Genomic DNA, 20599 nt, shown 5'->3' with positions numbered 1-20599 from the left:
TTTCAGTGGTTAATGACAGTGCTGTATCCAAAGTTTCTCAAAATGCTGGTGTGGTACAATATGTTTCTGTACTGCAAAGAGCTGTGCTTAAAGAAATATTGCCAGTCAGTCCCAAAAAAATGAGTCAGGGTCCTTTCTCGTCTCTCTGTTACCTTCTCCTCATCTCCAAATCCATGTCCACCAGTTAACCACTGGTACTCCAGTAGTAGAAAGTAGTATCGGCTCCAGCCAGTCTTTCACTTCATTCTTCTGCTGTTTTGATCCCTTTAAAGATTTCCATACAAGTCACTGAGAGAACTTTCTTGAGAAGATTCACATTAATCACCCACTAAGCTTATATATCTGAAAAAAAGAATTCCACCTTCCTTTTCTTCCTCTCCAAGGTCTAACAGTTGCATACAAAAATGACCTCAATTCAGGAGCCTGCCTTGGTTACAAGAGCCTTCTGCATGACTTGAGCTAGCTAATTAAAATTCTCATTAGAGTCTGAGCCATTGAAGCAAAGAGCCAATATATCACTTCTCTCCGCTTTACAGTTTATATATTTTCAGCATCTAATAGCCTTCATAGGGATCATTGCATTCATTCATAAGGCTGTAAGTAGTTATATTCTGGCCCATATTTCCAAAAATGCCCCTTATATTTGGCATAATTGCAATGTTCTGGACGCATAAAGCCCATCCAACAAAGTCCTCAGTGTACGTGCACATGTGGTTTCTGTTCAGTTAGTTAGTTAAGATGTAAAATTTTCCAGTCACTGAAGATAACTGCTTTTGACTGTTTAGCTGCAGCTTCTGATGCATGTGATTGCAGGATTCTTCTCTGTTGTCTCAAAAGTTGTAAAGCTCCTTATATTGTGTCAGGTTAGGAACATGGGGCACTTCCTCGCCTATATTGCTCTTTGAGGGGCACCACTTCTTCCAGACACCTCAGCCCCAAACCTGTTTTTGCATGGTGTTGACAAGGTATTGCATACTTGAAAATAGCTACCCCTGAGTTTTTATATTTAACAGATAAAAGTTAAGCACACGTATATACAAATACATGTTGTTTGGTTTTCTGTGTGTATATGTGGGAGGAGATGTAGTCTAGAGATCTGTATATAAATGCATATCCATGAAGAGGGTAATCAGAGGAACAATTACTTATTTTTAGAGGCTAACTCAAGTTAAATAGTGGAAATTATTTCTTTTTTCCCCTTTCACCTCTATGGACTTCCAGCCATATCTGCACACACAACTGTTACACAGTTGTAGTGAGAAAAGAATGTAATTCACACTGAAAACAGCTGTAAATCTTCAGTTTAGGCTTATTATCACTGCCCCTAGTCATTCTGATGGAGAACACTTCATTAATTTGCATAGATGCCCCTCAGAGAGTAGTGACCTCCAAAGAAAAACTGGTCTGATTTCAAGTATACTTTACTGTCCTTTTTTTTTTTTAATACGTTTCTGTGTTTTATGGATTAACGAGTGGATTGGAAGGTGTAGTGAAGCTGAAGCTGGTTTTTAATTAAATATTTTCACTTCTTTTCAGTATACATCTGCTCTGACCTATGATGCTGTTCAAGTGATGACAGAAGCTTTCCGTAATTTGCGTAAACAGAGGATTGAGATCTCCAGAAGAGGAAATGCTGGAGATTGTCTTGCAAATCCAGCTGTACCCTGGGGTCATGGTGTAGAAATAGAAAGGGCATTGAAACAGGTAGCTTCCCTGAAGTGAATGCTGGGATGAGTGCATGTGTGAAATTCTCTATAAATGCTTGAAAATAACCTTCCAGTCTCCTAACCTGCCTGGATCTGGCTGGGAATAATGTGGAAGTGAACTCCTCAGGAACGTGTCTCATACTAAGATAATATATTGCGTATAGAAAACAGTCTGAACTGAATGTTTCTGAAATATCAGTAATTTTTTATGGAAATACAAAATGCATTTTCTAAAAGAAACAAACTTAATTCGTCTACCACTTTCATCTTCGTCTGTGTAGGTTCAGGTGGAAGGTCTAACAGGGAATATAAAGTTTGATCAGAATGGAAAGAGAATCAATTTTACGATAAACATCATGGAACTCAAAAGTACTGGTCCTCGGAAGGTAATTTGATTTGTCTTACAGTGTCTTTAAAGGTTTTACCGTGCTAAGCAACAGGTTAAGGTAGGTAATGAAACACTATAGATTAATTAAAGTATGAGTTGTGATAATATTTATTCATAGGTGTATTCTACAATGGTCTTGCAGAACAAAGTAAAAATATGTATTATTTCTTTCTAACAAGTACGAGTTGTTATTTCTGGTAAGTACTACATAAGAGCATTTTCCTTTCAGTTTTGTGGATTAAACTTTTTGCTTTCTGATCTGAATTGCTAAATGTGAGCCAGTATTTGGGGAAATATGCTTCTGAATGACAAATGCAGAATACAGCTTTTCAGTGATGTTTCTTTAAATGTGATTATCTTTCTGCTCTAATTCCAAACCTTTCAGGAAGAGCCAGTTTCTCATGTCTTCCACATCTGGAGTATTTCATAACCCTTTCAATCCTACAGTGTGTAATGCTGAGACTAAAAACTGTTCATATGTGAATGAAAATGGTATACCTGTATTAGACAAATTAATGTGACCAAATGTCAATAGGTCAATATTTTTGCTATTTGTTGTAGTCTTTAACTACATAAATAGAAATGTTTACACTCGTAAATCCATGGCTAAAATAGTTCTCTGTGAGCATAAATCAAGGGCGTAGTAATAACATGCTTTACCTTTTCTATGAAAGTTCATGTTCACTGGTGTCTGTGCATCCTATGAACTCTCTTTAGATTGGATATTGGAGTGAAGTGGACAAAATGGTTGTGAATCCTCTTGATGGCCCTCTTGGAAATGAATCTTCGGGACTAGAGAATAAGACTATTATTGTCACCACTATTTTGGTAATTAACCTCATATTTTGTCAGAAGACAGTCTGTCCTACAGTGATTTGTTTCTCGTCATTATGTTAGTTTAAACATACCGTCTTTTTATTGTTTGAGGTTGTGACCTGTTACTCATTATGATACATAAATAAAATCTGGAAATAAAGGTAACATATGTGATTCAGTATGCGGTTTTGTTCTGTAGAAGACAAATGGTCATTGATTGAACATCCTAGAAAGTTAAAATTTTTAGACCTGAAAATGGAAATGAAATATCTGCTTTCAAAGGAGAGGAACTTTGTCTGAGAGGCAGAACCATAGTGTTAGTTTTAGAGAATGGATTTTGCCAAACAGCAAAGAGACTGGTTCTTATGCTTCAGAATTGTAGCTGCTGTGGATTGGTAAAGTGTGAAATAAAACATTAAAAGTTGTATTCTAGTTGTCTAGAAAATAACATTATGTACTGTCATAGAACAGCATTTTTCTGTAAGTTACACAGCTTCTTTATCAGTTTGGACAAGTCACAGGCTAGCGTAGGAATTTCACTGGATGCAAGAATAGTTCGGTAACAACTGAGCAAAGAGGAGATACATTAATACAATTTATGACTCATCACCAGTTTTGCTGATGATAGAACTTTACTGCATAGTTATAGATATCTTACCTGTTGTTTGTGTAGTAATTCAATAAAGATATAGCCTGGAGAGCCTGAAGTGTTTTCCCAGGGAGGGATGTGGTTGTGGAAGAGGAAAGAATTTTCTTGTATTAAGACAACAACAAAAGCAACTAAATACCTTTGCCTTCTTCCATCCAAACTGTATGAGAGAAAGAAAATGATTTTGGAACTTAATCTTTCTTCTCTGAATGCGTAACTCCTGTTAACATTCATGCTCATTATTAACATACTGCTGGGAATCACTATACCTGTAAGTATTCTTATTTGTGTATGACTGTGGAGAATGCAGCTTTTAAATGTGTTAAGGACATGTCACATTAATAATTAACAGCTAACATATACATAGCATGTATGATTCAGATGTTATCTATCTTCTCTCTTTTTTTCACGTGTAAAAGGAAACATATTAATCTATGAAGTGCACAACTGATACATCTGTCTTTTTAACAAGTAGCTAAGGCAAGTTCTTTCTGTGCAGGAGTCCCCATACGTCATGATGAAGAAAAATCATGAAATGCTTGAAGGAAATGATCGATATGAGGGCTATTGTGTGGACTTAGCTACAGAAATTGCTAAACACTGTGGATTCAAATATAAGCTCACAATTGTTGGGGATGGCAAGTATGGGGCGAGGGATGCAGACACGAAAATCTGGAATGGGATGGTTGGAGAACTTGTTTATGGGGTAAGAAAATCTTTTATAATAAAGCCATTAAAGATGACTGATAGAAGGAGTGGGATTTGATTCAGTTTTCTCTGTAGAGTAGAGGAAAATTATCTAATTCCTTTGATAGAGAATTAGTAACTTGTATTGGCATGAAAAATTTTGAAAGTAAACCATGGAATTAGATTTTAAATGCAAATGAAGTTGGGGGGAAGTGAGTGCATATTTCATCCTTCTGACCAGGTGACAGGCAATGTACTTTACTAACACTTTTAAATGTCATATACTTTTAAAAGGGCATGTGTAAAAAGGGAAGCTTGGAATATGCCAACCATATGGTTATATGTATTTCAGTAAGAAGAGTTTCAACTAAAAATTTCTGAAATTCTCCATAGGACGTTCTTGGAGAAACGAATGTTGCCGGTGTCTCTGCTGTCCTATTTTCCATTTGTGAAATGCAATAGAAATTAAACTGTTCTTTGCTCTGATCATTGTATTAGCTATTATTTGCTTTTTTTCTTCCTTTACAGAAAGCCGATATTGCAATCGCTCCATTAACTATAACATTGGTGAGAGAAGAGGTGATTGACTTCTCAAAACCCTTTATGAGCCTGGGGATATCAATAATGATCAAGAAGCCTCAGAAGTCCAAGCCAGGAGTGTTTTCATTTCTTGATCCGTTAGCATATGAAATCTGGATGTGCATTGTTTTTGCCTACATTGGGGTCAGTGTAGTTTTATTCCTGGTCAGCAGATTTAGCCCATACGAGTGGCACACTGAGGAGTTTGAAGATGGAAGAGAAACGCAAACTAATGAATCAACTAATGAATTTGGGATATTTAATAGTCTCTGGTTTTCCCTGGGTGCCTTTATGCAGCAAGGATGCGATATTTCGCCAAGGTTGGTTACTCACCCATTTCAACTTTGTGCATTTTTGGTCTCAGCCATCTCAGCTGGAGGAGGTTCATGGTGCATATATTTTCACTCTCGGAAAGAAATTAAGTGCTATGTTTTTTCCCCTCCCTAAAATCACAAAAGTCCTTGAAATAAAAGCAGTTGTCTGTGACATAAGGTCATGATGTATTTGATCGATACTGTCTTAACGTCGATCATACATTTGCCAAGTGAAGTTATATACACCATGCAGAGACTGTAAAATGCATAAGGTTCAAGTCATTCCATGCCTTCTTGGAGGGGTACCGTGTTTTTGCTGCATATTCCCATGTTACAGTTGACAGTGCATATGGTTCACAACAACTGTAATGGGAAAAAAGGGTAACACACTAGTCACAAACTACACAGGCAGCATTTTCCCTCTAAAACTCACTACATATCATAACAGTTATTAACCCCCTGTTCTTCTACAGGAAAGCCTTGAACTGAAATAAAAGTCGTGTGATGGCTCTAATTTTATGTGAATAGTTGCAGAACACTGCTGTTTTTCCATGGCCTAGTTTTAGAAAAGTCACAAAGGAAATTGCTAAAATGAATTTGAAGGTCCAGTTTATAAATACTTAATTCCTCATGGATTTTCACCTACTTTATTAGGGACAACTGTAAAGCACTTCAGTTAATTCCTTTGCAGCTCATTAAATATTCTATTTCCCTTGTGCACAAGTGTTTCTAGCCTTGATTCGGCAAAGTGGTAAGTAGGTAGGTAAATAACTACTTGCTGCTTGAAGGAACTATAGTAACAAGTGAAACAGGGCAACTGGGTTTAAGGAAATCTAATAGAAGACTTACCTAATTATGCTATGCAATTTAACTTTCTTCTAAAGATCCTAAAGTAAGACAAGGAACAGGTCAATTTCTAGTGAGTCTAATGGTTAGTGTGCAAAATAAATCACACCAAGGGAGCATTTCTTAGATATAAGTCGTGCATCCCAAAAGGCAACAGCAGGTTTTCAAGTTGTTCTACTGCGGAAGTAGCAGAGCATTTATTCTGTGAGAACTTTAGCAATTCTGTGTAAAGGCTGGCATATCACAGTGAGATATGCCAGCCTATATGATGAAAGATGCGATGGATTTGGCATACAACACAATAAGAATTGTATACAAGAAGCGAGACAGTGAAGAGAGAGCAAATTGTTTCAGGTCACGAGAAGCTATGTTAATTTCAGTCCTGTGGGGTTTTTGTATCGATTACACACTTCACAGGTTTAGTTGTTTGCAAAGTCCCCTATGAGCTACAAAATTATTTTTATTGAATCAAGGCCATAGTAGAATAATAATTTTCTTTTTATTATTATTATTTTACTGGCTATTAAAGCATGACAGTTGTTGTGCACGGTTTGATAACTTTTGAAAGGTAGTATAATAATAGTGATAGTAAATGGTCATCATAAAACGTGCATGAAACTTGGATCATTTTGGAGAGTCAAGATTTAGTTTCAGTGAAGTGTTTAACAGCGCTTTATTTCATTACAAACATATTTTTGAGCGGTTAGTTTGTATATTATCTGTTTATTATAAAAATAGAAAAGGGCTGAAAACACCTCAGTTATTTTTGTTCTTGCACCAGAACTATCACTATGGAATTTGAACTCCCCGCAAATGAATCAGAGTAGATATGAAAAGGAATATCTTCAGGCATCAGCAAAATATCTTTGTGAAGTTAAATTTTGCACTATTGCTACTATCATTTCTCTAATAAAAATGACAACCACTGTAAGAATTTTAGAGTAGACAGGTAACTAGGGTTTCCTGACTCTGAAATAGAAGGTGGTGCTGAGTAAGACTGGACCACCTGGAAACTGGTCTGCAATGGCAATCCCCGTGTTACCATCATGGGTAGTACAGAAAGAGTAGAGTAGAATAGAATAGAATAATATATTTTATGATAATTATAACTTACAGCAAAGTTTCCCTCATCTTTTTTGAGATGTGGGTGTACTCCATCTTTTTTGAGATGTGAATGTACTCTCAGTACTGCCAAATAATACCTTTGTAAGTGTAAAATGTGCACAAATTTAGGTAATTTTGTGCAGAAATTGTTATTTTAGTATTTAATGATCCGATGAATGAGGTGCTTGTAAAGTGTGGTTTCATACTAGTGTATAATTATCAATCTTTAGAAACTTTTTGAAACGTACATAAAAAAGAGATGATTTATTTAACTGGGACAGACCTTATGGGAAAATTTTGAATACAAATGACACCCCAAAAAATTTTACTTATAAAATGTCATGTGGGAGCATAATGTCTGGATTGGCATTGAGCTTATTCTTTTTTTACAAAGTCGGTGGCAACTTTGTTTGCTGACAGATCATGGGCTTTTGAAGATGATTATCATTTTTATAGCAGGTGTCATCAATACAATATAATGTGCCATAAAATTGGCAGTTATTAAATACACATTGTCAGAGATTTTACCTTGCAGATACATATTTATCATATAATTCAATCTTTTAAGTGTAGAATTATTTTATACTCAGATTACCTCCATGTAAAATAAGTACCTAATATTTTTTCAAAGGTGACAGAAAGCATGTTTGCAGAATACATCTCAATTTAGAAGGAACTTGAAATAATTTCTTTTCTATGGTCCTTTTTAATAACATATTCTGGACCTTATCTGACTTGATTTTCATGTAGTAGAGTGAATTAATGAGTCTTTTGTGACATGGAATAAATCTTTTAATGTCTGAGTTATCACAGAGATTTTTATACAATAGCAATTAGTAAAAATAATTTGTTCAGAATTGGTTCTATTTATTTTTGTTCCCAGTTTAATAAATCAGCTTTACATGACCATCATGTTTAAAGGTATATATATATAGTTACATCTATCTATATATCTATATAAATATTTTGCAGAATTAGTTTGAAGTCTCATTCACAATACAGTAGGCTGGGTGAGTGATTTGTAATTTGTTTACTTAATAGATAGAGGAGACACATCAAGACATACCTAAGCTACTGCAACGCCTTAGTACTAGAGTTTCAACTACATGCACATTTCTGCCAAATAATTAAGCACATCTCCAAAGATTATATACTCCTTCCTATAATGTCTTGTTTGGAAGCAAAGTAGTAAGTAATTTCAAAGTCTAAAGGATCATTTAAAAAAAAGTCAAGTTTGTCAATAATGGCAATATCAATATTTCTTTTCTATTAGTTTTCTAGTATTGAAAATCATTGAATTTCTCTAGTTGTGTGCTTGATACTGTTTATATATTTTCTTGAGTTCTCTTTTCTTCTCTCTTCTTGAGCAGGAGATGCAAAACAAAGATCCATAAGAGCCCACCTGCTGCAGTTAAAAACATCAGATTATTATTATTTAAAAATATACTTTCTTCACCATTTTTCTGTATTATCACTGATTGTTTCATGTTGAGTCCTCAGTTTGTTAAATGCTTGTATCTTTCAAAAGTTGTGTGCACTTTTTAGTTTATGGATATTCCCTAGGCCAGTTTTTATTGCAAATAATGCTATTTGTTACTCAGTATAGATTGTCCACAGCAGCATAAGCCATTGTTTTGTGGAAATCAGTCTTTGTCTGAATGTCTTAGGAAAATGAGCAAGCTAAAGGCACTTAATTTTTAAGTGCATACTGGTTTATCTGAAAGCACTGTTTCACTGATTTTGTTTGATCCTCTTCATAATGTCACACAAATTCACTTCAGAGGGAACGACAAGCTTATGTGTTAAATATGGCACATTATGATGGGAGCAGTTTCCTTTCAGGGTGTTCAGAACTTTGAAGAACTGGATCACTAAATTCTCCCTAAACTCTGGAGTCCTGATTTCAGCAAAGTCCAGAAGATGTAGTGGAGTATGCCTTGATTTCCCATCTGATTAGTATGCAGAGCTGCGCTACCAGATAGCCTGAAATGCTTCCCTATAGTATAATGCATCATTTGCATAAAACTGATAATGTGTTCCTTTTTAGGACTTTCATTTCACTTTACAAATCCATTTCATACTTGTTATTAGATCCCTGTCTGGGCGCATTGTTGGAGGTGTGTGGTGGTTCTTTACCCTCATCATAATCTCATCCTACACGGCTAACTTAGCTGCCTTCCTGACGGTTGAGAGGATGGTGTCTCCCATTGAAAGTGCAGAGGATCTTTCCAAGCAAACAGAAATTGCTTATGGGACATTAGATTCTGGCTCCACTAAAGAGTTTTTTAGGGTAAGAATTTCTACTTTTTAGATTTCTGTTTTGTTTTAAATAGGTCTTCACTCATGTAAATGTGTTTTCCCTAGGCTTTATTAAAAGGTTGCTATAAAAATGTGATATGTGCAGCCTAACTCGCAAGTATAAGTGTTTTTGTTTATTCATTATCGTTACATTTTATTATCTATATATAAATATAAGGATCATATTATCAATATGCAAAGCAAAAGTGGCTGCAAGGAATTACCTAAAAAATATTCCACTGTAAAGTAAAAACCAAGGTATGTTCAGAGAAGGGAGTTGATGTCGTTCATCTAAGCTGTAAGACAGGAGCTAACGGTTATAAACAAGGCTATTTAATAGCTTTGCTATATTTTAGGTAGTCACACAGTGAACAGGGACATGGGAAGGTGCATAGTCATGTTTTAGTAAGTATTTCACATGATTTCTCAAGCTTGCAGATGGGGAATAGGATACAACCCTATTGGCTGCTGTAGTAAATCCATGCCTGCTTTTGAAAACAGTTACTATTTGTATTTGCATTACAGTAATGTGTTGGAAGCCTGTCAGTCCTCACCTTCTACCTCTGTGTACTTCAGTTTTAAAAATGCATGAGACTTCCAATGTGTGAGTCTCAGGCTGCCCTTCACCAGCTAACATGGTGAAATCCATCCAGCAAATGAGTGAGATGCTAAGGCTGCTGGGAAAAACACCATGACTGTTTTGCCTTGTCTGTGTGCTCTGTGTATTTCTCCCTGTAAGATGGAAGTGGGTCTGAAGTGCTACAAATATGAAAAACGTGGTGTTGTCATGTTTTTCAATGGATGATGATAGTGCTAGGTTTAAACAAAATGTATTTTAAAATAGTTATAAATATTATGTTTACATTTCAAACATAGCCTGCCATGAAAGTGAAATGAAACAAGTTCTCAAAAATATTTTTTATGTACTGTATAGTTAGAGCAGTAGCTGCTAGATTATTTTCTGATTTTGATGATAGGTCCAGTAATAAGACCTGCTGCTGATTGCATTCCTGTTGGCTAAACCAAAACTAATATCACGTGTGTAAGCTAGTAAAAATAAGATTGGGTTTGTGCTAAGAGTGTTTAGAAGTGTTTAGAAGCATACAAGCATGTGTTTTGGTTTTGTGAGCATAAACCTTTTAGATCATGGCTATACTGGGGGTTGAATGTGAACTAACAGTAGGTCAGTTCTTTTGAACAATTTCTCTTTAGAGATTTTTAAGCTTTCTTTTAAAACAAAAAACATTTGTATGTGCATGCATCAGTACGTAGTTTTTGTGCTCCTAGCACATATATACATCCTTCCAATTACACTTTTACACAACTAGTGGTTTCTGGTGATTACCTGAGCATTAATAACTTACTTTTGTAAAAATCAGGTGGAGGCTTTGTGAGGGCATATTCTTCACCTTTTGTTAAGTTAGCTTTGGCTCTGTACAAACAAGGCTATAATGATCTCTGGAAATTTCTTCTCAGCAATTTCTGTGACAAACAAGTTGGTGCATTCTGTGTAATGCAACTTCTTAGCCTGATGGCTCTATCTACTATTTGCTAAAAATCACTTAAACTTGCCCAGTTATTTTTCAAGAAATAACAGCTGTCAGAATTTCTTTCTAGGAGACCTGAAACTCAAGTTTCAGGATTGAAATTCTCTCTGCTGAAGGCAATGTCAAAGCAGTCTCTAGCACTAAAGAGGCTAAAATTTCACCAAGAGTATTTCTGTATGGTGACTGGATTGGAGTGGATGTGTGATCTTTATATGACCTGAAATTAGGACTCAAATTCTTTGAACAGCTGGAAACAACTTGAGTATTTTTCTAGCAGCAAGCTAAAATGGACTGGCTTTTTCTCTGTCACTGTCATGAATTAAAGGAAACATTTGGGTTTTTTTCATAGTTAGTCTGTTTTCTCTTCAAGAAGTGGCACTATTTGCAAGTTTGTTTTCTATTGATAGAATGTATACTGAACCTAAATCTTCACTAGCAGAGCCCTAGTTCCTGGAACAGCACAAAATTAGGGATTGTTGTATAGTGGGGTTGAGAACAGTAAACTGAGTTTTATTTGCTACTAAAACGTGTTTTCTGATAATACTTTACACAAGTGAAAAACAGATGTTTCTCAGCATTTTCCAAAAAGGAATTCTCAGCAATAAGCTAGATTGTGAAAGTTAGCTGAAAAATCCTATCCTGAATAGCTGAATATATGTATGCGATGTTAATTGAAAAAGGTGGGTTCTAGTCTTTGTCCAGCTTCTATGACTGCTTAAACGACATGAACTCGTTGAGATGTTACGTTAGTTTGGGTATGTGAGGGATGTCACCTTAGCTTGTTCTCTGTTTTGTTTTAGGATTCTAGTCTTTCAGCCACCATATTAGTTCATGTCTGCAATGGCTGTGGCTGGCTCCAGTGGCTACCATGGTCAATAGAATCATCCAGATACAGGTTAGAAAAACCCAGGTGGAGGAAAGATAGTGGCTCACCACACACCCTACAGACAGTATGGGAGTAGGCGTACAAGCTAGTCCATATTACTTGACTTGGAGATAACAGCCTTGGCACTCAGGACAAAAGATGTATTGCCTTTGCACTTTACCCTATTTTACGTACATACTCCTTAGCTTTAAAGGTATTACAGACTAGTAGGAGATATTCTTGCCAACAGTGAGTAGAGCATCAGTTGGCACTGAATCAAGAAACATAACTGAGAACAAGGGATGAAAGGGGAGTGCTGCTTTAAGATGAGAAGCAGAAGCTTGGTACATCCTGCATAGGAAATATCAGTGCAGAAATAATGGATTTAACAGTATTTTAAAAAGAAAAAAAAGAAGAAAAAGGTAATGACAGAGCTTTGCTGAGCAGTAAAAATCAGCAGGAAACTATAACTTCTTAGTAGTAATGTTATAGATACAAAATTTTTCTTTAATGGCAGATCCATCAGCTCTCTTGATTATATATTTGTAAATACCAGAATGTGTAGTGGTTCTTCTCAGGAGATCTTGAAGTTGCTACTAGCAGAACTGCGAGCACAATCCAAGTCTTCAGAGTTCTGTTCCACGGAGTTGAGATACTTAGCACTTCTGATACTTACTGGTGGCTCTGTCTTAGGGATAGTGCTTTTAGAGTTCTTAGTGCAACTGAAAGCCTAAACAAAGACATATTGTGCATTGCTGTTGCATTTTCTCTTGGGTTTACAACCTGAAGTAATGGGCAAAACATTGAAGAAAATGTATGTGGCTGTGGTTTTCCAGAAGTGCATTGTTTTTATCAAATCAGTAGTGGATTGTAGTGGTGAGAGTGTGAATAGGACTGCAAGCACAGCTTGGAAGATCCAGGAGTCATTTCAGTTGATCTTGTCCAGGTGCATCATCTTTATAAGTGTCAGATCGCAGATACTGCTTGATGGAGCGGTAAATGGTGGGGCAGTGGAATTTCATCACTCCAGTACATACTATTGACACTATGCACAGTCACACAGTATTTTTAGCTTCAGTGATTTCTCAGCAGCTGCTGTAAATGCAGTTGATGTATGCATTAGCTAAGACACATAGTTGAACTTTGAAGCGAAAAAAAAGTCACTAACCCAAGAAGACATACTATTGCTCACCTGACACTGCAGAAATTAATTTTAAGGCATTGTCTATATGTGTTAACTCCTGAAGTTGCCTTGCTTACTTTCATGGGCTACGGCACTGGAAGGAAGAAACAACGTACAACTGCGTAAGTATGCAAGGTTAACATTCACTGGAACATTTCCATGTTTTCTACCTGCTTGAAGGCATATTGAAAATTAATATCAAAGTGATACAAAGAGAACAAAAGCTAATTGCTTTTAAAATTCAATCATGTTTTTGCTGTATGCTTAGCTGTATTCATCAAAAATATGTACAAACCTGATAGACAAATGAAATCAATCATGCTAGCTTTTTTTTTGCTTTAAAAGATGAATTATAATTATTCCCATGTTTAAGGTAAGAAGGCATCTCAAAAAGAAAAAATGACTTGCAGAGCAATAATTAGACTAATTTACATTCTTTCTGTCTGCATTAGTTTTTATTTAAAATCTTTTTATATGTACCTGTTTTTGAACCAACAGCGTGACATGAACAGACCAATCTGTTTCATTCTAACTATTTTGGTGGCCTTTAAGAGTAGATCCTCTGCCAGAGTAAAAGCAAGCAGAACTGCTCCGTAACAAAGAAGTATTCTTTAGCTTTCACTGAAAAGACTGTGCAAGAGTTGCTTATTCTTGCTTAAGAGGCAAGAGTTCTAGAATGAGAAGTTGGGCATGGGGAAGATGCCAGAAGGATGATAATCCTTGCTGGCTTATAAAGAAGTCCTCTTCCATAGTGAAAAGCTAGCAACAAACATAAAAAGATCTGACAAGACCCCTTGAGTCATTTCTCCTGCAAAAGTGTTGTCTGCTGGGAGGCAAAGAAAATTTGGCCTGAAGATTAGTATTATTGTCTTTTCTGAGGATCTTCAACACGGTCCAGTGCCCTAGATTTATGAGTACTTTGAAATATTTTTTTAACTTATAAAATTATTTAAATTGATGATTGTATTACAAGAGGTTATGCAAAAAGAGAGAAAGCATACAGCAGTCTGTTTATGAACCTCAATCTGTCTTTATGCTCATCAGGATATTCAAGCTTCTAAAAAAACCCCACAGGAAATCTCTAAAACCAGTGAGAATAGAAGAAACACTGTGATTTTTTTTTTTAATTGAATTGAGGTAAAAAATTATGAATCATACTTCAGCCTCAATTTTTGAAGTTTGAGATGTAGAACAATTATAGAACATATGTTTCCAGAGTTAAATTTTGACTAGCTCCACAGAAGCCTTTGAGAGGCAAAGGAGACAAAAGACTCGGTTATTGTAAGTTTTACCACAGACTCTACTCGATACCTTAAGAGGCAGGGGCTATAGGGCTGGCATTTCATGAATCTGTGAAGGAGATACTAGAGAGTATGGATTTGGCTTTTTAAGTTTGACAGACAAAAACGGTACGTAGCGGAAATACTGAGGGAGAGGTAGGTCTGAGCACTGAGATAATGGAAAGACTGCCCTTTGCGTCCAATAGCATATTAGTGAAGATATGGTTATATTTTTTTGTGGGCTAGAGGGTTTAAGTGATTAGTTTTCAGTTTTCTTTTTTTTTTGAGGTCCTTGCATCAGGGCAACACATAAAAGAATTGATTTAGGCCATTGTGAAAGTCATTTTAAAAGAAAGAATGCAGTAATCAATACTTCATTTTTTTCCTCAAAGCATCTCTTTTTGTTATTTTCCAGGTTTCATTTTTTTTCTCTCTCCACATTACCCAGAATCCTAATGTCTTTTGCAGACAGCTCAGTGAGCCTAGTGACCAAAACACTGTGGTGCTTCAGAAACCTTGCTATGTATATTACTCAGAAAGCTCAATTTCAAATTAGTATTTGCATAATATTTATTAAAAATAAAATGTATTCCTTTCTAATAGAATTTTCCTTCCTTGTTTGTAAGGACAAATTGTGTCTTATAAAAGAAACATACTGTTCCCTGATCATCTCTCTCAACTTTTCATCACGTTTTCTTAGATGTTCTAATCAAAGTATGCTGTGTAGTAGGAGATTTTGTGCTGGGCAAAAATGAATTTGCAGCAGTGTAGTTTGAAGATTCTCCAGTGTTGTGTAATTTATTTTATAAATAGATACACTCTAAAATAAGTATAAATGAGTATAAGTTCTGTTTGCACTACTCCTGGGGGCAGATCATTCCATAATACCACACTTGTTATGGTTAGAAACATTCTTTTATTTTCCAGTCTAAATGTGTTTATAACTAGTTTATACTCAATTGTTACAGTACATTAGGAGTTATTATGTAGGTTTTTTTCTTCTCAGTGTTTATTTTCCTTACGCATTAATACAGAGCAAGTATGGGTTTTTTTCTGAGCTTTCATCTCTGTCAACAAAACTATATTTATTCTTGATTTCCAAGCAAGGCATTTTGGTCCCCGATCATCTCATAGCTCTTCTGTGTGTGTGTGTGTGCTGTAGTTTGAATTAATTGTTCCTGAATGTGGATGAACAGAGGTGTACATTGTATGCCATCTGAGATCTTGGCAATGCTTTGTACAAAGGCATTAATATTTCTCTGTCTTTTCTGGAAATAACTTTCTCCCGGTTGTATCACACTGTTTTCTGGTAATCATTTTGATCAGTGATAGATTTGCATTTCTTCTGTTTTTATCAACTGAAGGTCTTCAATTTTATTGCAGATTTTCTTATTGGTCCCGTAGTGCTCGACTGTGCTTTTAAACTGGAAAGTTTCATTTCCTTTCTATCATTCTAGTGCTTAGAATTTTCCACTTCTCATATATAACAAATAAATAATTTCCCATTGTCTGGCTTGATGTGTTTTGATATCCCAATTTCCTTTCCTACAAATCCTAGTCATTTCTGTCTTGAAATGTTTTCACTCTAAAATGTCATCTGAAGCTGTGCATGCCATGCAGTACTTCAGACCAAAAGAGCGGTAGTCGCTTTGAATGCTTTTTCATTCTTGTTAAGTCCAGGCAGTATGTTTATGGTTCTAGACTCCAGGAATAGCACCTGCAGTTCACTACAGATCTGTGATTGCTTGAGAAAGCGCTTTCGTGTTTTGTGATTTAGTTTATTCCTCCTCCCCCAGTATGGATGCAATGAGTTCTTTTTGGTTTGCATCCATTTTGTTTTGATCATTTCCATTTCTGTACCCTTATTCCTATTACTTAGTCTTCCTTTACGTTAATGTCATCAAAAACAAAGCTAAAGTATACATTCAGATCATGCCCCTATGTGTAGAGTGTCTTTGTTCTCTGCATTTCTTCCTGCCACACAGCAGATCTACTTTCCTTTCTCCCATTCTTTTTTCACTAGTGAGGTTCGAAAATCTGCTGCTGTTTGCTGGTTTTTTCGGTTCAGATTATAAGACATACTGTTTCCTTTATGTTATCAGGTTTCCCCTGATCAAATCAAGATCCTACTTATAAATCTACATTTGTATTACAGTGATGTAGCAAAGCTGCAGTAGTAGATACTGCAACATGACTGTAGTACCGCTATCCTTCTATCAGTAGGTTTATTACAGTAAAGTTAGTTCTAGGAGTGGACAGCAGATTTTGCTTGTGACCAGCACTTCAAAAAGAACAGATGGATTTAGGTCATCATTGTGGAAATTAGCTTGTGTGACATTTATCTGAGTTTTTCATGAAATGAGATTGAAATGGTCTGCTTTGATTTTATGAATATGCTGAGTGATGGGGAGGAATTTCAATTTTGTTGAGGCGAAGTCATTTCAGCAAGTATTTTAACAGCAGTCAAATGGTCTTGAAACTTCAACACTAACATTCCTTTGTAAGACAAGCCTTCTTGAACACTTAACTGTTTAAATCACATGAAGAATATGATGACAACATAAGGTGCTTGTCTTGCACATTCTTGGAGAAAATTATTTTAAGTAGGCTTTTAAGGAATAAGTTCTTGAGGTGGAATGTTTTACAATTTTTATTAATAAGACCAAATATATTAAAGATATTTTAAGTAGTTCAATTCAGTAATGGAAGCTGGAAAGCAATAAAACTTCATCTTAAGAACATGTAACTGATTTTTACTAGTATTGCATAAAATTATCAATATATTACAAAATTTAGATCTTCCATCTATTTGAATTTTCATTCACCTTAAGTATTCACCCAGTATAAACAAGGTTAAGTGTCTTAAAGTACTTAATCTTGAACTAATTAAAGAGGCTGAAAAACTAGTTTTGTCCTTTTCTGTGGTTTTTGGAAGTATCAATAATTGATTTACTGTGTAAACTGGCAAGATTCATTTGTTGTTACACTTTCTAGCTACTGGTGACAATACTGGTTCCTGTCCTTTTATTCAGTATGGAAGTCATCAAGATGGTTACACAAACCATACTTGAGAATTAAAGTTCTGCTCCTGCAGTACAAGATCACCGTCTAGTAGAATGTTAGTAGTCTGAGGAGCTATTTCTGTCAATGACATACTAATTACAGCACCCCAATTTTAAGAATAATAGGTCTTTGAATGACAAAATGGAAAAGTTATCTGATGACCCACAAAATACAGTTAATTAATTTGATAAAGCTTTGCATAATTTAATTTCCTAATGAGTTTCTTAATGAAGGCAGTATTTTACATTTAAATGGGATGTGTACTTTATAATAATAATAATAATTTTAGTCGTCAAAATGCCCAGTGGTGACATGATACTTAAAAAAAAAAAAAAAAAAAAAAAAAGTGTCAGCTCCTGGGGCATTTTTGTATCAGTTATTGTCTTTTCATAGAAGTGGTAAATAATGGAAGAAAAAGTGTTCATTGTGAATGCTAGGGTCTCGTATTGTCATGTTGGTGTTGATTGTAATACCAAAGTTATAATTAGCTTTTAACATTTAATTTATACACTGGAGTGTCACCTTGCAATAGCAATCAGCCACAGTAATTAAGAGCAGTGCAGATTATTTCTATATTCTTGCATTCTTGTAGTCAAATAATATAGCAATGTACAATGGTTCCGTTGTTTGGATCACATGATAGCAAGTTGTGGTGGTTTTTATGGAGCACTGCTGTCCTTTTAGGTTTTTGGTGCCATTAAGGAAAGAGGATATAAGAAAGAGGTGTGAAAGCCCAACTTGCACACAGGGCATCCTGCATTCACAAGAATTCTGTTTCCTCATGGTTTAGTCCACTGTTGCTGACGACTGCATGCTTTTCCAAGTGCAGTTTAAGGAGATGAAGAAGATTTGCATAGGAATAAAATACATGGTCAACTATAGCACTGGCCAAATTTAAATAACAATGTAATGTGCTTTTTTTTTCACAATGTATTTGAATTAGGATAAGTGTACATCTTTTTTTTAACTATCAGATAATGTTGGCTTTATGAGTGAGTGTGTGTGTGTGGACAGAATGCTAGATGAAGGTCTCTTAACACTGCCCTTTTCTACATCCTTTAGCTCTACCTTTCAAATAAAAGACAAATTCTGAAGACAAAATAATGAAGGAAATAAAATGACACAGTTCTGAAAACAGAATGTATTACTAAATATATTGTGTAGCAATATAAACAAAAACCTTAGAAGTCACAAGTATCCCCTAGGTAGTGGCTCGTTGCTCTTCTTATTTTTTATGAGTCTAGACAAAGTCAAGGACTAGGTAGGGATCAAAACTCTGAGCTGTATGAATTCCAGTGTGATGTTTTTCAGTGTTCATGGCTGCAGAGGACTGTGCGGTCATGGCAATTCTGAGTGCTGTTTTCTGGTGACGTTTTTCATTACAGATTTTTATTTCCATGGTTGCTGGGTCAGGTATTCCTGCCTTCATTTATACAGCAAGGACCCTGTGAGCCATCTAGTGGGAGGTTTTTTCTTAACACTTGACCATTTGGGAAATCTGTTCTTTGTGTCTTTTCCCGTTCAGCTGTCCCGCACTAGCCCCTCAGTCTGTCATGGGACTTCCTCATCCTTCCCCCTTACCTGTTGAGATCAGATTTCTGTGAAGTGACAGGGGGAAATGGGGAGCTGCATTTTTTTTGAGGTTGAGTGACAAAGGCAGAACAGACTTTGCTAGACCTCTGTTACTTGATGCATATCAAAACCTGTAAAAGGTAATTTTAATAAACCAGGAAACAATGGAATAAGAAAAGGCAGTTAAGTCAGTTTATGAGCCTGTTCATGACAGTTACCTAACTGGAATAAAGAATGCTTATTTATTTAGTGTATGAATGTTTGTACAAGAAGAAAATAATGTTTTAAGTGTCAGCATAACCTCTTCTCTTCTACAACATGGGATCCAAATGCCTTCTAATGAAGTTGTAGTGACTGGCACCCAGATGTATGTTGTCTGCTTTGGGTTGAACTGAACCATGTAAGACAGCTCTAAACCAACTTTAAGTTTCCCCCTTTATAAAGCAAACCTATGGTAATTCATGAAGTATCACTGTAATCATTTTTATAACACTGTTGGAAGCTTGATGTCCCTTGCTTAGTTTGTAGTGGTAAATCACATGCAGCAAGTTGGATGTGTGCTGCCAAATGAATGTTCACGTATGGTAGGAATGGGATGGAGCATTCTGGTTTAATTAGAGAGTAAGTTTAGAGAATGAGAATTCAGGGAAGATTGAGCTCTTTCATATGAGGCTGGGGACTTTTGAGTCCAAGCCTGAGTGGGCTAAGGAAGGAGGAGATTGAGCTCCCTGCAGAGCTAAACAGTGGTAGCTCTGCTTCCAGGGAAGTGAGTAACAGCAGCAGGACTTGGGGAACAGATGATAGGAAGCTATGCACTTAGGATTTAGACTTTCTTTATATGCTCTGAAGTTGATGGAGTCTCTCAGACATTAAATGGCCTGACCGACTTGGATCTGCAGGTGGATGTCTCTTTCAGGCATGGAATGCCATTTGCTATCTGTTAGAGGCACTTACCTATATCTATCTATGTATCGGGTAAATTATTATAGGCAGAGAAAAGTGCAATATTGGATTTTTACTGATAGCTTATAGTACACAGTGATAGTTTACTTTGTGAACTGGCTTTTCGAAGATGGTGCAATATACCATTTTTTAGGATTCCCCTAGTTTTTAGCATCATATTTTTTAGGATCATCTTGGATGGAACAAGAACAGAGCATATGCAATATGACAGATTGTCGTGCTGGGACACAGGACACAGATGTTCCAACAATCTAAGAAACCCACTGTGCCTTCAGCGCACAGTTATTTTTCTCAGTCATTCTGGTCATGCTGAGTATATCCAACTCTTTTGATATTAATGGGTATACTGAGTATGTGTAGATCAACAGATCAGAATATGCAACAACTGATCGGCAAGGGAACTTTCACAGAGCCAGCTGTGCCAATGTACATGTAGATTCTGGTAATAGTTGAAATATTTAGATGTTAGAAAACTTTCAGTGGTTCTTAGTACTGCCAGAACTTTTGATACTAGTAGACGTACAGAGACCATGGAGAAATCTGACCCTCAGAATCTTCCTAGACTACATTTCTGGAGAGGAAAATAAGGGTAAGTCTGGCAAAATGATAATGCCGTACTACGAGAACAGTGAAGCCTTGGGAGATAGTGAGGGCATTACTGATGCTTTTATACTTGATTCATTTATTTTTAAAATGGTATGATTATAGATGTTATAGCAGAATTGCGGTTCTGAAGTGT

The 20599-nt window shown here is 35.9% G+C and overlaps 1 protein-coding gene across 6 annotated transcripts in view; it reads left to right on the top strand.

Annotated features, from left to right (window-relative positions):
- Window positions 1-20599, top strand: part of GRIA2 (glutamate ionotropic receptor AMPA type subunit 2) — a 98564-nt gene that overhangs the window by 70398 nt on the left and 7567 nt on the right. For all 6 annotated transcript variants that reach the window (XM_050896626.1, XM_050896631.1, XM_050896630.1 and 3 more), the window contains 6 exons: window positions 1537-1704; window positions 1988-2092; window positions 2812-2922; window positions 4059-4265; window positions 4775-5145; window positions 9181-9379. In XM_050896626.1, coding sequence (XP_050752583.1) covers window positions 1537-1704; window positions 1988-2092; window positions 2812-2922; window positions 4059-4265; window positions 4775-5145; window positions 9181-9379 — 1161 coding nt within the window. The remainder of the gene's footprint in view (window positions 1-1536; window positions 1705-1987; window positions 2093-2811; window positions 2923-4058; window positions 4266-4774; window positions 5146-9180; window positions 9380-20599) is intronic.

The sequence above is a fragment of the Gymnogyps californianus genome, chromosome 4 (genome assembly GCF_018139145.2).
Source record: "Gymnogyps californianus isolate 813 chromosome 4, ASM1813914v2, whole genome shotgun sequence".
Classification (NCBI taxonomy): domain Eukaryota; kingdom Metazoa; phylum Chordata; class Aves; order Accipitriformes; family Cathartidae; genus Gymnogyps; species Gymnogyps californianus.
This window is presented reverse-complemented; position numbering and strand designations above follow the sequence as displayed.